Source organism: Pyrgilauda ruficollis, unplaced genomic scaffold (assembly GCF_017590135.1).
Source record: "Pyrgilauda ruficollis isolate IOZ18807 unplaced genomic scaffold, ASM1759013v1 scaffold43, whole genome shotgun sequence".
Classification (NCBI taxonomy): domain Eukaryota; kingdom Metazoa; phylum Chordata; class Aves; order Passeriformes; family Passeridae; genus Pyrgilauda; species Pyrgilauda ruficollis.
Window position 1 is genome coordinate 11,261,702 of NW_024525823.1, and position 20,685 is coordinate 11,282,386.

The 20,685-nt window shown below is 40.1% G+C and overlaps 1 protein-coding gene across 1 annotated transcript in view; it reads right to left on the minus strand.

Moving 5' to 3' along the window:
* The window catches only part of ROS1 (ROS proto-oncogene 1, receptor tyrosine kinase), a 70,122-nt gene extending 62,069 nt beyond the window's left edge, over positions 1 to 8,053 (minus strand). The window contains exons 1-6 of the mRNA XM_041478101.1: positions 7,931 to 8,053; positions 6,185 to 6,238; positions 4,240 to 4,299; positions 3,537 to 3,563; positions 722 to 782; positions 17 to 165 (exon numbers count right to left, since the gene is read on the minus strand). Coding sequence (XP_041334035.1) covers positions 17 to 165; positions 722 to 782; positions 3,537 to 3,563; positions 4,240 to 4,299; positions 6,185 to 6,238; positions 7,931 to 8,053 — 474 coding nt within the window. The remainder of the gene's footprint in view (positions 1 to 16; positions 166 to 721; positions 783 to 3,536; positions 3,564 to 4,239; positions 4,300 to 6,184; positions 6,239 to 7,930) is intronic.
* Between the last annotated feature and the right edge of the window lie 12,632 nt (positions 8,054 to 20,685).

The window sequence follows — 20,685 nt, forward strand, 5'->3', positions numbered from 1 at the left end:
AGGTGTCCTCCCTTACCTCTGTGTACCTCCAGTCACCAGGGAGCTTGTTGAACTTCCACTGGATAACATATTTCACCCCAGAGATGTTAGCTGCCTTCCACCCTAATGTGATGCTGTGGTTTCCAATGGCAGATGCAAATGGAGCACTAGGTTTGTTCAAGTAGCCTGAGGGGAAAATACAATATAAAAGTATCCTTGCATCTCAAAAACCTTTTACCTCACACACCTAAAATCTGCAAAGCCCATAAAAACACATAAAAGAATATATCGAAAACGTTGCTGGGTAACTCACATGGCATTTTAAAGACAGTTTGATAAGTCAGACAGAAATGGGCCAGGTTCAATGTGAGTAGTTGTGACTACTAGCCCACACTTTTATAAATGCATTTTTAGTTACAGCTACTTATCAAAATTTTTCTGAATAGAAACATAGAGAAGGCACAAGAGACTCCTGTAAATATTTTCAAGGGGACTATTTCAGTAGCACTGTATCAGCCTGAGGTATCATCTTAAACAGTTGAGACTGGATTCAAAAAGTCTCATGTTCATGAAAGGGAGGGAAAAATGTTTTACTCCAAGATAAACTTCAGTGTATTTATTAAAAGAAAAGAATGCTAGTTTTCTGATTAATGAAAATACTCTTTAAATAGATCCAGATCATAGAACAAGACTATGAATTTATCAGACTGTCAACTGGACACAGAACTCTATTCAGACTTACTTAGTGCTTCAACTCCATATGCATCCTCTGCACAGCTACAGCCAAACTTACAGGAAACTGTCTGTGTAGGGCACAGAACTCACTGGTTAGCTTTGTGTGAAGGCAAATTTCCTTCCAGAATCATGCAGACACATTTTAAATGCATACAAATTCTGTGGACATTTTGCATATACACAAACCCTATGGAAATAATTATATTAAATCTAAAAAACAGCACTACCATTAATTCACTCCAAAGATTTCTTGAGAGCATTTTCATCAATTCACTGGGCCTGAATGAAAGGTTTCCTCCTTACACACTGTCCCTTTGTGGAAAGCATGAACATGGGGCTACTTTACAGCTGGAAATAGACTTCAGTGATGACCACAGAGTTGGGAAGACAAGGTTTTTTACTATTGCTAATACATTCCACATGTTGCATTTCACCTTTTCCTTCTTCATGTATTCCCTATGAATGAGGCACATTCTTACAATGTATTACCAGTGGATTTTCAAAATACAAAATCAACAATTTTTTGGAGTAGCCATGCATAATTCACACTTCCTTTTCAGCAGCTACTCTTTCTGTTACAGTTGTGCCTTCAAGCTGCAAACATAACAAATACCCCAGGGCAGTGAGTTCCACACTGACGTCCTAAGAACAGAAAATTCCGGTTCAGGTAGGGAAAATAAATACAGTGTCATCCTGCTTTTTATGTAGGGAACTAAAGAAGAAGGAGGAACATGTTCTAGGTGGGTCTCAGTAGCTTTAAAATTACATGCAAGACTGAGTCTCCTGGAAATCCAAAACTTTTGAGAAATGGAGATTTGATCTTTTCTAGGCAGGAGGTTTATTTGGGCTCATTTTATTCAAGTTCATTCAGCCTTTAAAATCTTGAAGTTTGCTCCATACAGCAGCAACCTTTCAAGTGATTATCAACCTTTAGATCATTCAGAAGCAATTCATTATGGCAACAGAGGGAAGTTTTTTAGTTGCTCTTTCTATGATTTGAGGAAACACACTTCCAGCACCCCATGGAAACTGATAAGACATGTTATTTCAGACAACACAGTTGCAACCAAGACAGATTTCAAAATTTGTTTAGCTGTATATTCCTATATACATTATGTCACATCTAGACATTCAGTGCCAAGTGCCACCACTTATAATTTTTTCCAATATTTTCATATTCAGAGAAATAAAATAATTCCAGGTAAATTATCAGCACTGTTAGCAGGTGAAAACTCAGGTATTAGTAGTTGTCTAGTGTATACTGGAGTTTTAATTTATGACTAATTTTTTTTTTAAGGGGTAGTGTCCCAGATTTCATGCTGATTCATAGTACCTTCTGCCTCATTGAACACAGGTATTTCTGAACATTTGTTATTTGTTGTGTTATACTTTCTTCTGATTTTTGTCTGAACCTGAACCATAAATCCAATTTTTCCTTAAGGTAAGAGGATTGCTAAGGCTCCTAACTTTAAATTTTGAGGGAAATTTGCCAGCTGCTCTACTTGAGAACAATAAATCCTCATATTTTCGCCATCCATCAGCAATATAAGCCCAGTCTGATATCTTTTCTTGTGACTGTTCCCATGAAATTCAGTGGCAATCCCCTGTTCCTAGGCGGAAGGAGAAATACTACCAGATTTCAGTCACAAGGTGTATTCGGACAACAGAACTGAGTTAATGCCAAAGAAAAAGCCCTACTCTTACTCCCACTCCTTTGCTCTGCAGGCTGCAATAACCTGGTCCTCTGGATGCAGTGACACAGTTTGTGCCTGACATGTGGTAGTCAAGTCAGTCAGCTGATCCAGTGGAAAGATAATCCCAAAAAAGCCCTTGCAGAGTCAACACATTTTAGTGGCATATTGTGTGACCAGACAGGCAAAGAAAAAAACCCCACATTCATTTTATGTTTCTACAAAAGTAATTTGGTTACTTCTTGGGCTGGTCCTGCAGTCCAAACCCACCATTTCGTGTAATAGTAAACTTTTGTCATCATCACAATTGGATACACTAAAAAACCATTTTTAAAAAAATCCTTTCAATCAAATTTCCAGGTTACCAATGGGTTTGTATTCTACCCATGACTCTCTTCAACTCCTCCATCTCCTCCTTGAAATGTGTTGCTTCCATCTGGGATCAGCCTTCATCCTGAGGTCTCAACAGGGCCAAACACAATCTTTCAATCACCTCATCCTTATCCTATCCTATCCTATCCTATCCTATCCTATCCCATCCTGCACTCTATGTTCATGCTGAAAGTGCCCATCTCTTTACCAGCACTTTGTTGACCCAAACTCATCACTGTGAACACCAGTCCACCCACAGCACTCCCCACTTGAGGTCTCTTTCTCAGGGGCCACGTGTTGCCTGTGAATTGCATTTATTTCATTTAGACTCTATCCAGGCAAGAGTGTTGTCTTCTAGCTCCCAATCTGTTTCCACTTCTTGCCAAGCTATATCATACCAGCCTTAACAAGCATTCTCTCAGGATAGCCTTTGGTGGAATTAATGAAAAACTGGATGAACAACACTCTTGTGAGAGCCTAGAACATGGTTTACATAGGTCTGTCCTGTTTCATAATACTGAGATTAGTCTGCTTTCTTTACAGCAATGTTTGTCACACAGCAGTTCTTAATGCAAACCTGTCCTTGGTCACCATGCTGAAAAGGTACACGTAACTCATTCTTCAGCTTTAGGGAGAACAAAACAATTAGACCTGAATTGATAAGTTTGTGTATCTACATGGTATTTCTTAGCACTGTGTGGACATGGCAATCACTGAAATAGGGATTTTTTTGTATTGCTCTGATGGCATTTAACTTACCTCACATGTTCTAGTGTATGTCTCATTCTGCCAAGAAAAAAAATTAATAAAATGTGGGGTTAGCAAAATATAATCACATAGTATTTCAAACAGATAGCACACCAATTTATTAGAATTTCTTACAGTGAAAGTACATTACAAAACCTTATCACTGGCAAATAATGAAAGAAGGAAAACCCACCCTTGAAAAACAGAAAGTCAACATTAGAGTGATGCTAAGGTTGAATAAGATTCAGGTGTCAAGAGATGCAGAAAAATTAGAAGTTTAAAATCTATCATGGCAGTTTTCCCAGACCAATGCTAGTTCTCACACATCTGGTTTAGCAAAAACAAGAAATCAATCTACTGAGGGCCATGTGCTTCATTTACATCTGCATGCAACTCTGAAACAGCTCCAGTAGAGTAAAGTCCTGAAAAGCGCTAGTGCATTCTCACTGTCTAAAAATCTGTGTTGAGCTTAATGGGCTGCAAAATACATATATTCTGACAAACTAATTGGAAACCTTTGATATTAGATGCAATTTGCGTAACAAGAACTATTAATTTTTCAAAACAGAATTTATAAGGAATGGAGAAAAAATGTAGGCATTACATCTTTTCATAGAAACACTGCTCTGATTGGATTTTGAACGCCTGTCATTGGAGAGGATATTTGACAGGCTAGAGACAAGTGCTCTAGAGCCAAAGCTCAGGTAATACTCACACATTTCAGTGGACAGTCAGTTTGCACGGTTGCATTCCAAAACTGACATCCCTGTGTACACTGCAAAGACAGCAGATAGCTTTAAAAATTACTTTGAAAGAAGAATTCCAAAGGCAAGGGTTACTCCAGCACTAGCCATACATTAAAGGGACACATGGGTATTATAAGTACTCAGATCCTACAGTAAGAGAGTTATGTTGTATAGTGCCCTTCTCCATGTAAAACCAAATACAAAACAAAATAAATTCAGTCTTGTTCTGGGAATGAGTTTACTCAGCCAGCCACGACATGGCCAGTGCTCCCACCATCCCAGCTTTGTTTTACCACTCACTCTCTGTGCAGAAACAGCAGATATGCAGTGTGCAGGACAGCAAAGCACACAGAAAAGCTGTTCAGCACAAGCCCTCCCACATGTGCATGCCAACAGGCATTGGCTTTAAAACTATGAGTTTTCACAGAAGCAATATATTGTTCAGTTCAGAAGCAATATCAAGTTGTTCATTTTTGATGTTGGACTCTCTTGTTTATGCTGTCTCGTCTACTTCTTAGTGATTCTGAAAGTTTTTCTTTTTAAAGGGAAGCTGGAACAACTTTATAAGCAGAAGACTGATACTGAGTGTTGCAAAGCCTCATGAAAAATATAGTGAAAACTTGATAACACTGAGCAAAGATACTCAGTAACTTAAACAGGTGAATCAACCTTGCTATGTGTTGTCATGACAACACAGGTTTTTATGGTCCCAGTATCATAAATGGCCCAGCCTCACTCAATACCAGGTGCTGAGAGGTTGCTTGCCACTAGTCTGTGGCGAATACTGAAGACTGAATTCTCCACCACTCTTCAAAGAATGTGTATAATCACTGATACTGGAACTGGCAGGAAAAAACTTCCTAACACAATCTGGGCCATTAGAAAGCAGGCATTCTTTGTCTGTACAGGACACATAGAAGGACATCTCCTTATTTCTGTGTGTATTTTGAGACTTTACAACAAACTATTTATCCACTATAATCATATATATTAAATGTGTTTCTTATTTAATACATAAACGTCACTGTCCTAGAACTAATTTCCATGCATCTGCCTCCTACTGGAAGTCCTGTTATAGTCCTGAAGGCTTATCAAGAGGGGTCTCTGGTGGCCATATTCACCTAATGCTTCAATATTAAAGGTGACTTTTCCTTGAACTTTTTCTTTGGGCATGAGCTGTTGGTTCTTGTCACATAACTTGCAAAAACCCCACTATAGTCCTCTTTATCTGTTTCTCCACTGGTTCCAATCATGTTTATCATCCTGCATGCATACTTTTATATCCTTTTATCTTTTTTTTCCAGTTAGTGTTTAAGCTCTATTCAACAGCCTTAGGGGAGCTGAAAATTTTTATTCTCTATGTTATTTATCACCACCAGCTTGAACTGCCTTTGCAATCTGAACTAGGAAATCAGCTAAAGTCCTCCAAGAATACTCCTATGAAAAGCTCAGGTTAAGCCCCCAGGACAGACACAACCATTTGAAGTCCCAGAGAACTCTAAATGTTCAACTCTCGGACTCAAAGAGTTTTCTTACACTGAATCACTGAGAAAATGAAATAAACAACTGTACAGAGGAAACTGAATTAAGACAGTCTTAATGACTGTATGTTGGAGGCAACACTACTTTTGACTCATTGTCTCAAAAATGAGAGGTTATGAACTTTGTAGATCACAAATGTGAACCTAACTCACAGCAGAGATCATCACCCTTTACACAATTTCTTTAAATAAAAAATATAGCCATGCCTCTAATAATTTGAACCAAATCTACCCACTCGACTTAGTGACTTATGCCGGATGGGCAACTGTGCACATTTTCATGAAGTCTTTGAAAATATGGTCATTGTATCCATTGTATTCAAAGAGCAGGAACATACAATGTCAGTAATTAACAAAGTAAACCATTACTCACCGCTCCAGTGATGTCACTAACATTGCAAAGGTTAGTAATTCCAAGTTCTCCTTCCTGTAGGAATATATACCCTTTTTAAAAAGAATTAAAATATTTCCTCAAAATTCTTTGATTAAAACACATTAAGTCATTGACTTCTTGTAAACCAAATTTTCTTTGGCTGATATTTCCTCATCTGGAGAAATTTATTGTTGATAAGTAGCTTCTCACTTGATTTCTGAGATACCATCAAACAAAGACATTGGTGGAATCAGATGGTGTTTGTCAAACTGTCTGAGGTAGGAATTTGGCTCTTGCCTGCCCATTCTGGTTCACTGAGTCAATAACAAATCCTTCACAAATATGTTGGGCTTAAATGACAAAGCCAAGTGGCTTTGACCTCCTGGGAGCGGAAAGACCTTCCTTCAAGCTAAATGCCTTTTGTCTGGCCACCTTTTGAAGGAGCTTTACGCAGCCATATGGTGACCGCCACCACCCTTCCTCTCCCGAAAAAAGTGCTCTCCAGTGAAAGTGCCTGCTTTTTCACATCATCCAAAGTGTGCAAGACCTATCACTGTCACTGAAGTGCAAATGATTTGAGGATGTATGCAACAACCTTAGAGAAGCTGAATAGCAGCTCTTAAATTTTTGACCTGACAACAGGTAAGTGCAACCTTAATAAAACAATTCTTAGTAAGAAATTTTCAACACACTGGGTACACCATGACAATAGTGAGAATCAAAGCTGTCACAAAAAAAAAATCAAACACAACAAGTAGACCAGAGAAGAAAAATAATATTTACAACTCTCGGACTCAAAGATTACATTTTTCACACCTGAATCAATACATTCACTGAACATAAATGTGATTTTCTTGTCTTTCAAATCTGAAAGGAAGAGCAGCTTATTTCTTACTCTGAATTAATTTAAACTCAAATCAAAGGATCCCCATTAAAGTTATCATTGCATGATAGGTTTCCATCAGGGAAGGCAATTAACTCTTTGACTGGTGCAAGAGCTCCAAATAGTTTTAAAGGAACTGTCAGGGAAGTGTATGAAATAAAATAGAGCGGGTGATAGTCCTCTGCAGCAGGTTTCCACAATTAGCACCAAGGCACAAAATGTCCTTTTAAAAAGGCAAAGACACACAGTGCTCTAAAACACATCAACACGTTTCTGGCAAAGAGAAGCAAGGAGGCAACACCTGAAGGCAGATAAATTGTCTAGATTTCAGACGTTTTGCTTATCTTTTTCTTGCATTCATAGAATGTTTTGCAAACTATTCCAAGCAGTATCAAGAAAGTATAAAACTAAGGATGTGACCACTAATTTTAATGCTTACAGAATTACCCACAATTTAAACCAGCTAACTTAAAAATTAAGCTGCAGCTAGGTTCAGGATAGCTCTGTGTGTCACAGAAAGAAAATTTCTTGTGACTTTACAGTTTTCCTCGATTATATAACAAAAGCCCTGGACTAGACTGAAATTAATAAGTAAAATGAATAAACTGAAAGAATAAAAGTTTATCTTCTCCACCATCCAGGGTCTTTAGCATTTATAGTAATTGCATGCAGTCAGAGCAGTGGGATTTGCTCCTTACCGGATTCCACAAATTCAAATGTTAAACATTAATTCTCAAATTCTGCTCTTAATAAAACACATTCTTTAGAGAAATTTTGAAAACACTGATATGTCATATGAAGTTCTTACAGTGCTAACAACAATCTGTATTTCAAAAGATTAGGTACAGGTTTTGAAAACTTACCAGGTTACTTGCACATAAGTTTTGACAGTTCCTTGAGAAAGCACAGTAAACTGCAGAAATCCACAGACAGCAAAGAGCAACAAGCCTTTTTAGGGGGAAAACCCACAGGCAAGCGTTCTTCATAACTTAAACAATTTCATCTGGTAATCTGCCTCTTCCCTTGACTTAGGGACAGAGTCACGTTTAGGTTGATACGGATATACAACTGTGAAATTTCTGCATGTCCGATCATTAAAACATTTTCTGAATCCTTGTTTACACTCCGCTCCTTCAACAGCTTCTCAGCTTCCTGGAGCACTTGTCTTGAAGTTACGCAACCACTATTTCATAGTTTCTTATTAAGCCACTGAAACAAAAGAGTTGACAAATGAAAGTCAGTGTATCAACTTACACAAATATCATTAACGTAAAAAGGAAACTAAGGGCAATGCTTAATCAGGTGTTCTGAGCCACACGGAAACAGGGAAACAGAGGGAAAAACCAGCATAATGTTAATTTTTACTAGATTAAGCTATTTCTAAGTATTTGTACATGAACGCAACTAAGAAAATTTGTTGGTGATTACAAATAACTTTGTTAGAACACCATTGGTCATATCAGACATGGCAAAAATTTTAATTAATCTTTTTTTAAATTACTGTTTCCAAATGTTCTGTTTCCACCCCAAAATACCACGCAGAACAGACCTGTGTCTGCCTTCAGATGCAATCTAGACACAAATTAACCAGAGCAAATTTGCTAGGGGTTCTCTAGATGAGGAGGCACAATTGTACAAGTAAGTTTGAGTCCATATCATGGAAGAAAAATGAAGCTGATAGATAAATCGTGTGTCTGATTTAAAGAGTGGCCATGAGTTGAAGTTAAAAGTTGAAGACTCACATTAAAGAGGTCCATGGAAAGTCAAGCTTAAGACAAATCCAGGCTCTGGTCTGTGGCACATCTGTGCTGTACCAGCAGAGACATCCACAGAGTAATTCTGCAGTAGAAGATGGATCCAGCTTACACACACACACATATATATGTATATATGAACAAATACTAAGTCATTTTGTGCATGTATTACTCATTATAAACCAAATGTACTACTTTAGAAATCATGTAGCATTTTGATGATCAGTTGAGGCTGGCACATCCTGTTATTGCTGCTTAGAAAGGGTACCTGCTTTCTCACCATACCTTTCCAAGGCCCATTTACTTGCCAAGGAAATATTTCTGCAGTCATGCAATAAAACAGGCTGAGAACCTAGATAACACTAACCCAGCTACAGCAGAGGTGATTTGTTGGGCATTAACCTGATGCTGTATTTTCTGGCTTAGGCTCTAGTAGAATCCCCTGTGCTGTTCTGTCCATGCAGTGAAAGGAGTAAATGCACAAAGGCAGGAGGAAAGGGAAAGCCAGGATGGAGACAGACAATGAATATTGGGAAGCACGTGGCTCAACATGGTCCAAGGAAGGAAAGGCTTTTAGGACCAGGTTCCTTTCTTTTCTTCCAGTTGCCCTGGGAAGCATTGGGGGGTTTCCTTGTGCATTATCTCAGTCTCCTCACCACTATTCAAGGCAGTTTCCAGATGAGACTAAGGCTCATCTAGGGTGAGATTTGCTTTCGGCTAAGGGCTTTCAGCTACACAGGTGTGGGGGAATTACTGCCCAATTTGCTTGTCACTTCTCCACTCCAGAAGGACTCTGCCCCCACTCCAGCCCATGAGCAAAGCTGCTCAAGAAGGAGCTCCTTAGATCCAGCCAAAATAAGCCAGTTTAGTCTGACTGCTTAAACAGTAGGTCTCTGCTAATCCAGCTCATCTTGGCTGAAGTTTCGTCAGAGCTCACGTGACCAGCAACACTGAAGAGGAAGCTGGTGACAAGCAGATGGAGGCTGCAATTTCTTCCTGAAGCAAAGAACTTTGGCTTTGGATAGTTAGGACTTTTAGGACCTTTAGGATTTGGTCTCTAGGACTTTTAGGTCTATACTAATTAATTCAATGTACCCACATCAGTACCCCAGCAAGTGGCATGGGATAACCCACATCCACACTTTAAAAATCTCTCATAATCCAAGAGAGAATAGGCACAGCTGAAATACCTATGGTCAATGGCTCTTGGATTTACTATGTCCCAAACTGTTCCTGGATATTATTTGTGCTAGTGCTGATGTGGATCAAAATCAGACAGTTCAACAACTGATCTATGTGGTCAGTCAGGATTAAGAATGCTGTCTGGCATGAGTTTAAATTACTAACTTAGATGTAGCGCAGGTAAAAAAATGTGCCTAAGGTCAAACTTTTTTAAAAATCTTTTAATAGCATTTAAATAGTCAACTTTTTAAAAAAAAAATTGTTTTGTGTTTTTTTTTAAGGAACTGTTTGATTGTTAGGATATCTAGGGTGTTTTCTCAGGATGTATAGAGAGAAGCACTGGAAGAGGAGAAACACAGAATCATAGAATCATTACAGTTGGAAAAGACTTCCAAGATCACTGAGTCCAACCTTTGACTGCACACCACCATGCCAACTAAACCATAGCACGAAATGCCATGTCCACGGGTTTCTTGAATACTTCCAGGCACAGTGACTCCACCAGGTTAAGAACCAGGTTAACTCCTGGTGAGGGATATAATCAAGGTGCATCTTAGTCTGAAGAAAAAGTCCACAGCACCGTAACAATAACAAAACAGTATTTGGCTTTTCAGACAAGGAAATTTGGTTACTGTCAAATAGACATAATGAACTCTTTGTAACAAGAAAGCTTGGTTGTTACTGATTTGGATAATTCTTGTCAGTGAGCTTTTGCACATTCATATAGGGGTAGTGCACACATGCCTCGCACAAACGGGCTCTAACCATTGCAGTTAGTAAATAAAATAGTAATATTAAAGACACCGTTCAAACGAACTACTCAGATGGTGCAGAAATTTTTCTTAAACTTCCAGCACCGTTTTCCACCAGGTGTCACTGTAACATCCCATAAACCACGACTTTCAAAGAAAAAAAGTGCTGCAATATCTCCTTTCTTGTTTACCTTCCTTTGAAAACATTGGGAAAACAAATAGTAACAGTCACCTGAGTCTTTAGATTTTTAACCTGAACTTCAGGAATTCTACAAGAAGAGAGCACTTATGGGCTTTAGAATACGAACTTTAAAAGGACTGTTTGCAATATCTGTAAATAACAAAGCATTAAGTGTAATTTTTAAGTACATCCCTTCCATTTCACTGCACCCTGATGTGGAAGTAGGGATCCAGATTTTGTGAGATATCATTAATAAACCTAATCCTTTATATTATAGATCTCCTTACAGAATATATTTTCCTTTATCTCAAAGAGCAGCAGAAGGAAGACATGCTTGCAGACCAGCACATCTGCAAGGGAGAAGACTGAGAATTAAGAGAAAAATAGAGAAAAGAAAACGTGATCACAATTCCCTACTTGGACAGAAATACATACCAGAGCTCTTTACAAACTATGGATTCATCTTTCAAGTTCTTTTGGGTCTCTTGTAAGAGAAATAGAACTATGTACAGACAAATGGTCAGCCCTGGTAGCAATGAGTAAGGGCTATCATACCTTGAGGAGAAACATGTACATTATTACTGCCAGTAAAATGAGTAACTAACTGCTCCTTTATACCTGAAATTATCATAATTAATAAAAACAAAACTTTCCTGTACATGGACATTCACAAGACTGTGCACATGTACACATGAATGGTACAATATAAGCAGACCAAGGATCAAAGACACAGAGCTTTAGTGCTTTTCTGCACTTACAGCAGAAGATTAAAATTATTGGCTCAAGGTTGGTTGGCAGCCTCCTCTACCATTCACCCCAGTGCACAGCCACAGGCTGTTGCACATACAGCCAGAAAGATCAGCTGGGAAACACCTTCTGGCCTGCCAAAAGGTTACAGCCCAACACATTAACATAAACCGATGGCAACTTCAGCTTATTTTAATAGTACAGGACAAAAGCTCTCAAATGGTCAGCTCACAGCTGATCCAGACCTGGAGTTGTGCCATCATTCCCACCCTTGTGACAGCAACATCCATCAGAAAGTTTGGCCAAAAAACTCAACATAATACCCACTCCAGCAATCTAATTTTAATCTCCTCCCACGTTTGAGTTAGGCACCTAAAATCTCATCAAATGAAACAATTGTCTCTGTGCTGCTACTTGAACACATCTGTGCAAAGTTTCACAAAACAGCAGCACACAGCAGGAATCGGCAGGACAACAAAAACTGAACACGGGATGGCTGAGGAGGCAGGCAGGGGCACCCAAAGCCCGCAGATGTTCCTGTCTAATCTGGGCTGTTTGTGTCCTTTCACACAGCACTAAAAATTCCTTGAAGATAGAGCACCGTTCATGAGTCCTATCTTGATGGGAAGGAAAGTTAGGAGAGGTGAGAAAGGCGGGACTGTCAATCCCTCAACTAGACTACAGGGCAGAGCAATGAAAACGAAACTCTCAGTTTTTACTTATCAGTTTTTACCTTCTTTGTCTTGGGGAGGTCATCGTGAAAAGATATGCTGATGTGAAGTACTAAGTGATAATGGATTTTCACTCTTTTCCAAAGATCATAGATTATTCTCATTTTGCCTCCAGCCATGGGCCCCCATTAGATTTTGAATTTCTTAGTAAAGTAAATGAACAAGGACCCTTAGGGCAAAAAGCTTCCCTCCACTGCCCTGGCCTCCCTCCTTCCCCTTTTATTTGTTGGTGCAACTGTTAAGACAGCTGTTTGTCTGGCAACAGCAGCCAGTCGGTCAGGGAGGGCTGTGCACAAACAGAGGGAAGGCCATACAAGAGAAACCCCCTGGAGTCTGGCTCAAGATTTATATCTATCTCTGCAGATTAGAAAAGTGGGGTTGGGGAGGGGGGGGGAGAAACAGACTGTTGAACTGGATCAAATTGGAAAGACAGTCATGCATGAGATCCTTAGCTAAACCAGTCAGGAGACAGGGATTTGCTTCTATTGATCTGCAGTAATGATGACTGGAGAAATGTCTCATTAAACGATGCACAATGATGGATTTCAGACTAAGCAAATTTGAGCTGTGCAGATTAACAGGAAGAGATGTAAAAGCTAGGCCAGGATAGAAAAGATAAGGAATGCTAAAAGGTAACATGGAACTATAAATACATTGCTAAAAAAAATCAAATCTAAAAGAAAAATAATATATTAAACTATGTTTGTGTGATCATCATACACAACATTAGGAGAGACAGTGAGCACAAAGCAACAATAAAAACCTTGCTGTTAAGTAGGTAAAGCTTGCACTTCTTTTTGCATTGCTTTAAAGGGGTTGAGTTGGCAAGGTACTTGCAAAGCTATTTAGTGATTTGTTCAACTGTGTTATCTATTAGATATCTCCTGACTATTACTAATCAAATGTGCTGTCTGAAATTTGAAGAAAACTAAATTTCAACATACACAAGTAGCAGGCAGTGCAACAGTATAAGAGTAAAATGGCCTGATGCAGGATGTCTGAAGAGGATTGCATGAAAAAGATGTGCAAAGGTCTTTAGAGGGAAACAGAAGGAAAGAAGATTGCATTCCACAGAGGGAGTGACTTATCACTCTGAGCATGTAGATCAGTGTGTAAGAAGATATAAAATCAAGATTAGGAGAAAAAGACAAAAGGTGCAGAAGCAGTAGTGCAGATTACACAGCCTTCAATCTTTGTAAAGATCTTCAGAACTGTCAGATATTCAGTTTGCATAAACATCTCCCACAAAAGTCTCTACCTCTAACACTTCCTCGTTTCCATGGTACTCCCAAATACCTGAACATTTCATCTCCCAGTAGTTCCATAAAAAGAAATTGCTTATCCAGCAATCCAGGAGAGAGCCCATCTGCCTTGAGCTCCTTACAGATTGAGAAGAAACAGTGCCCACTATGGAGACAGGAATTAACTGGGGCTGGATTTGATCATTTCAATCACCAGCCTGAGAAAGTGTGTTGCTGGACTGTTATTTGGATGTACTGCTCGCTAACCTTTTGGTAGGTATCTAGAGTCCCAGTCCTTCTCCAGCCATAAATTCCACCCCTCCTCTTCTTGACTGAGCAGTACCCCTGGGTACAGGCACTGGCACTGGTGGCAGGAACAAGCAGATCCCTTTCTCCACACAAGCAAGAGCAAACCTCCTCACAGAAGGGTGGGGGGAAATTAAAAATGTTCTTTAAGACACAGGCTTGTTGCAAACAGTTGGAGATATAGCTAATCCCTTCTTTTCTGAAGGAGAGGGAAATATTCCCTGGGAAGACCATAATTAGCTGGGATCTACCATCAGGAGAAATCCTGGGGATGGTAATCCAGCACATCATTTCCACCTGCAATAACTGCTAAGAAGGTAAATGCTGAGGGCAAGACAACACTTTGTCTCACCTTGCTAACATGCACCAACACCACAGGCAGCCCAGTCAGCTTCAGGCTTTATCCTCCAAGGGTTAGAAAACCCTCTGGAACACCAACAGCTCCCATGACTTTAGACAAGTCTGCTCCTTGTCCTTCTGGGTGCAGGGGAAGGCCTGAGCAGAGCTCCACATCCCCCAAATTCAGATTAACCTGATGGGGGCCAGCCCCTGCTGAGCTCCTCCACTGGGCACCCAATTCCCTGTTATGGGGAACATGGGGCTTGGTCCCATCCCCTAAACACAGGTCCCTAGTGACACCCTCCCTGTTGCAGGGAGCCCCAGATGTTCACCCAGGCCCAGCAGTGTTTAGGTACCGTGGTAGGAGGTTCCCAGGGCAGAGCCCATCCCACCCCCAGCCAAGAGCAGGGCAGCCAGGGCTGTCATCAGGCACCTTCCTGGGGACAGAGAGGCCGAGGCTGGGATGTGGGCCCAGGGCTGGAGAGTGGCCCTGGTGTTGCACCACTGGGGCAGGGGCTGATGGTTTCAGGGGCTGGGAAGTGTCACCTCAGAGCAAGGGAACCCCAACCCTTCTGGACCAGTAGCTGAGATCCAGAGCGATCATCCAAGAATCTCAAAAGGCCACTGATCTGAGTCTGCCAATTCCACTGACTGCAGCAGCAGTCACTCGAATTTAGATGTATTGATTTTAAATTAATTGCAATGCTTTAAACAGCCCAGAGTATTATCTGCCCACAGCCATATGTGCTGACCCTCAAGCTGGCACAGACATACTGTCAGAATCACAGCAAGATGGTGGTTTAGGTGTGAAACCACTTTTTTTATTTTCTTTTGCTGAGGAAATTTCCTTCAGGCTGAGGGAATTTTCCTTCCTCAGGAAGTTTTCTTTACTGAGAAGTCAGGCAGATGCCAGAGCAAGGAGGGGACAGGCACACAGAGCTAGACCCGCACACTGCCGGTGAGGGCGCATCCCGATGCCGAGAGGATTTATCACCTGTGAAGGACATCAGCCCTGGCATGTCCTGGCATGGTCCCAGACCTGCTTTCCTGTCCTTTCCTGCCCCAGCAGTGCAGTCCCTCCCGCCCCCTTGCACCAGCTCTGGCGCTGTTTTGAACCTCTACTGAGCTAATTCACGTTCCCAGCACAGAGGAAAGCCCACCTTGTTGTCAAGAAAATGTTCTGCTACCTCAGCAAATTTAATTAGCTCAACACAACATCAGGTGAGCTCCAGGAAGAGGGGAAGTGAGGCAAATAAAGGAACCCTTTGACCCAGATGGTTTGAGCCTTCACTCTAACAGCTGCTATTGTTAACTAAATTTAGGTCCGATACATCATTGTCCCTTAATAGAGGGAAGCCTGGGGAGCAGGGTCTGCTGCTCATGACATGTTTGAATGTGATCTTGCACAACAGAGCAGTGACCTCTCTCTGCATTATGATAACACAAATAGTAAGAGGTGGCTTTTAATTGTGAGTGCATCTGGACTCCTAAAAGATTTGCAGAACAATCACATGCTTAAGCTGTAATGACAAACACTACCTCACAATGTAAAGCAGGCTAAGACAGGAGAAACATTAAACGAGGGATGTCACACAGGTTCATATGCTCCCAAGATTAAAGATCTAAATTGGTTTATGAAAAGTACATTATTTTCCCAGTATTATTTACATGCACAAGCACAATTATTTGCCCTTTCTAAGGCTGAAAGGACTCAGTGGAGCTCAAAGAAGAAAGGGATGCACTAAAAAGAGAAAATCTCTGTATCAAAATGGATATAAGAGAATGAATTATTTTAAAACAATAACTAAAACAATTATTTCTGAGAAGATTCTTTTGGCTTGGTTACGTTGTTTGGTTTTTTTGGGGGGGGGGGGATTGGGTTTTTTTTGTTTTGTTTTGTTTGGTCTTTTAGAATTTATTTTCCACCCATGTTTTGGATTTCTACTAAATCACAAATCAGAGAAAGACTGTTCTCTGAAAAAAGGTTAGTGTGCCCTTTCGCAGTAATGCACAGGTTAAGTAAAGACCATATCCTTCAACCTCCCTGGGCATTTGTGTTCTCAGTCCAGTGCACTGGGGAATATCCATCCTAGCAGCAATTTAAATTAGGTGCATACACATGCTGTCTTCCATTGCTCTGCATGCTGCAGAAGTTGAGCAGAGTGAAGAGCTATGGATACAGCAACATCTTGAAATGTTACAGCACTAGAGTCTAGAAAGCATGGGCCCAGAGGAGCACTTGGCACTGCTGTCAAGAGAGACTCCCCCAGTAATTTCATGGTACTTCAGATTAGGCCTAAGAACTAATCTGAAGAAAGAGGCTCTGCCCAAACAGGACTGCTAAGCAGTAATGTTTCATTTAGTGGAGATTCCAGGTGCACAGAGTGCCCAGGTAGATCTACTCCAATGTCTGTATGCCAGTATAAATAGCTCACTGCATTTTCACCCAAGTTTTTCAGGTAAATGTAATACATATGAGAAATTGTCTATAAGTATGTCATTATAAGACTAGTAAAACAAAACAGCTATAAATATTTTCTTTATGTAGCAACAAGTTAGCCTTTACTTGGTAGAATGGCTGCCTGTGAATGTTATAATTATTTTCTGACTATGGTATCTCTGTCATGCTGTTTTTGTTTCCTTTGCTTCAGTGTTTGCTATTTTATTGCATTAATGTAATTCTACACATCAAAGCAACAACAACAACAACAACAAACCCTGGGACAGTAACACAGAACAAGGAACATCAAGAAAAATTACTGGGCATAAGATGCAAGGAAGTAAGTGAAAGTTCATGGTCCACCAAATCCAGGCTGCAACCAGCAGAAGCCAATGTGAAATTACCTACATGTGCTCCAGAGTGGTTTGTAACTGAGAGGAGGCTGAAGAGCATCTGGGCTTCCTGCTCCTGCTCATTTAGAGGATAGGATTTGCCTCTCTAGATCCCTGGTAACAGGAGTGGTGGGAGAGTGGGAGAGGAATTAGATAATGCCATGAGAATGAATCAAAATCCATTTGATTGTTCTCTTTTCCAAGGAAAAGTTACAAAGTCAGCTAGAAAGCAGTTACACATGCTAACATGAATCCCAATGATTGATTAATATATCATGCTCATCTTTATTGAAACAGTGAGTCAAATACCTATAAATGCCTAGAAGATACAGTATTCAAATGTGCACAGCAGAAGTCTGAGCCTAAAAGATTATGGTAACTCCTGAAAAGGTGCTGAGTCCCCGTAAATCACTCAGGAGCAGGGTGCTGCATGAGAAAGCCAGAAATGGCAGGGACTCAGACCTTCTCTGGAGAGCAGAGGTAACTGCAGAGCCTGAGCAGGTAATTATTGTCAGGGTCAGTTTTGGCCTGGTTGGAGCAGTGGATAACAGTCTTAGCTGTGGCTGGCTTCACCAACACCATGCTCACCATTTGGCATTCTGGGTGTGCATCCTGAATCCTTTTGTGCCAGACTAATCCCCGCTGTCCCAAGGCATCTCCTCTGTGAAGGTGCCTGATTATTTGTGCACATGAGGAACTGTGGCTGGATGGTGGGGGTTATTAGAGGGACTTTGGCCACAAACAGTTGTTCTCTGCCATGGCTGCTCATGCCGCATGAAGATTTTCTTGTTCCCAGATGCTCTGTTCATCCACTGGAGAATGAAGCCATGAAGGGTTCACTCAAACTTTTTAAGCTATTGAGGACAAATGTGTATGAAATAAATAAATGTTATTGTGGGAACTCAACACGCCCATGCAGCAGGAGATGGAAACTAAGGTTGGGCAGCAGAGCTGCTCATGCAGTGAATACCTGGCCCTGGCCCTTATATTTCTCACCTGTGCAGGCAAGCAAGCCCACAGAAGGAGCATGCCTGGGCTGAATCCACATGGACAGTCAGCCCAGCCCCACCACCCTGCACCAAAACCTTCATCATGCTCAAGGGAAGGAGTGTAAGAACATCTAATTTGGGTGGACAAATACCAGACTGGATATAGAGCAAAAAATTTAAATACAGGCTGAATTTGAGGCTGGGATGCAGACCTAACTCGAGCTCAACTATGTATATCACATTTGGAAAAAGGCCTTTAGGACAATTTACGAACCCCAGGGCGAAGAACAACTACCAGCATGCATGAGTTATGACATAACTAAGAACACAGTACCTTTAATGAAAAGAAGGCAGAAGAAAGCTAAAAGTTCTTGCTTTGGGAAAGAATATCTGAGAAATTATATTGTCCACACAAACCTAACTTTAGGTGGCAACAAATATGAATTATTGTTCTTTTATTATCTTATGAAGAAAGAATGTTCAAAACTGATTTGAGTGTTCACCAACATGATATATTTACTTTCTGTTGTGCAATTATCTTTGACAAGGAACCTAAAGCAGGCTCTAATTTTTTTGTATTTCATAAACAGGCATGATAGTACATTAATGTAATTAAAGTAATTAAAATATGAGAAAATATTCATTCAAACTCAGATGTTTCCAATTATTTGCAAAAAGGCAAAAAGTTTTTTACAGAGACAGATTACATTTGATCAGGCTTTTACATTCAATAAATAGCTTGGCTTCAAAAGCAATTCACAGTGAATCCTTAAACTGTATATATAGTTGTGATCCACAGCTGTGTCAGTATGAATTACAAGAATTTGACCTTGTGATTCATTGGCGTAGTGGCCCAATGCTATGCAGAAAAGTTCCACAAGAAGATTTTTCTCCATACATAATGATTATTGCAGATTTATGAGCGATGCTTCCACTATGTATAACTGGCTTACTGCTGTGCAGACTTCCACAGGGCCTGTACAGAGCACAGGGAGGGGGGAGGGACCACATTCCCACACATCATAATTGCTAAATTAATAAGCATGATTCCCATCCCTCTCTCTTGAAACAAGTGAACTGAAGAGAAAGAAGGCCTTACTTTTCTACTCCTGAGACTAAGTTCATATCATACCCTGCAGGAAAACTGCAACATGGCATCATAACCCTTGCAATTAGGAAGACAAGCTAGATCTGGAGTAAACAGGATGACTTCTTTTAAACCAAGCAGTCACTCAGCTCATACTTACATTTGCTTTCAGCTCTCTTAGTCATATCATGATTAATAAACCAGCATATAAACTGCCCTCTCCAGTGTACTTAAGTGGAACACACTTATATGAGAAATTATCAAGTCCTGCTTATTTGCATTCATCTCCCATTACTCCACACCTTTTGGGAAAGATTATAACTAGATCAATTGCTAACTTTATTTAAAAGACATGTGATTCAAACATAGTTGGTTATCCTGGAAGTGACCGCTGGATTGCTTCATATTTTGCACAAGTAATTTCTTAGCTCCTACTTGGATGCAACCCCATAAACATGAGTAAATGATTAAGACTACTTGTTTCCCATGGGAAAAAAAAAAAAAAAAAAAAAAAAAAAAAAAAAAAAAAAAAGCAGACTGTGCAAATTCAGCTGTGAATTCCCTTTTGAAAATCCCAAACATGCTACTGTTAATAATTACACATGTACTAATGGGCAAACTTTGACCTTTTTTAAAAGTATGAGGACTAATACTGGCAGCATCAAAAAAAACTCTTTAAAAGACCTATAAAAAACAATCAGAGCTTTGTCACTGACAATGCCTAAGGATGCTGCCAAACTAGTAAATTATAAAACAGTAGGCTCTCTTTTGACAAAAAGTGTCATGAATCTCTAGATCATAATATTTTTCAAGGCAACCTTAAAACAATATGTGTAAATGAAAAGGAACATTCTGCCCCATATTTCTTGACAGCAGCATAGTATGTTTGGTTGATTGTCTTCAAAACCCAGATGATTAGCAACTTTATTTCTTTTTCCTTGAAAGTATGAAAAATTATGACCTAAGACGACCAAGCAGCTGTGAGAAACTGCAAAATATGTGGCAGTGGGACAAATGATTAGTCTTCAACTTGATCTCATAATTACATCATAATAGGTGACATGATTGGATAGGTTACAGCAATTAAAGTGATGAAAAGTGCACATTCATCCCCTATATGACTCTCATTAGAGTTACACCCAACTGCTGCTATTGCAGTGAATGAGGCTGCTTATCTCTTAGCATCCAATTATCCCATAGACATTCCCTACCAGTGCTGGGAAGAGCCCTGCTATCACCCCCGCTCAGACAAGACCTATGGGTAAGACAAAGGCCTTGAAGCCTGCTGCTGTATCGTTTTCTCTCCCGGAATTTATTGCCTGGAATTTCTTTTTCCATGTTCTTCAGGTGTAAGAATATTTATGGTCTCTGCCCCCTGGGGATTCTTGCTACCAGTGTAATTACATAATGACACTACATGGTTCCGACTCATCCATATGAGTGCCGGCAGTGACCAGAACTAGTGCAAGTTAAATTG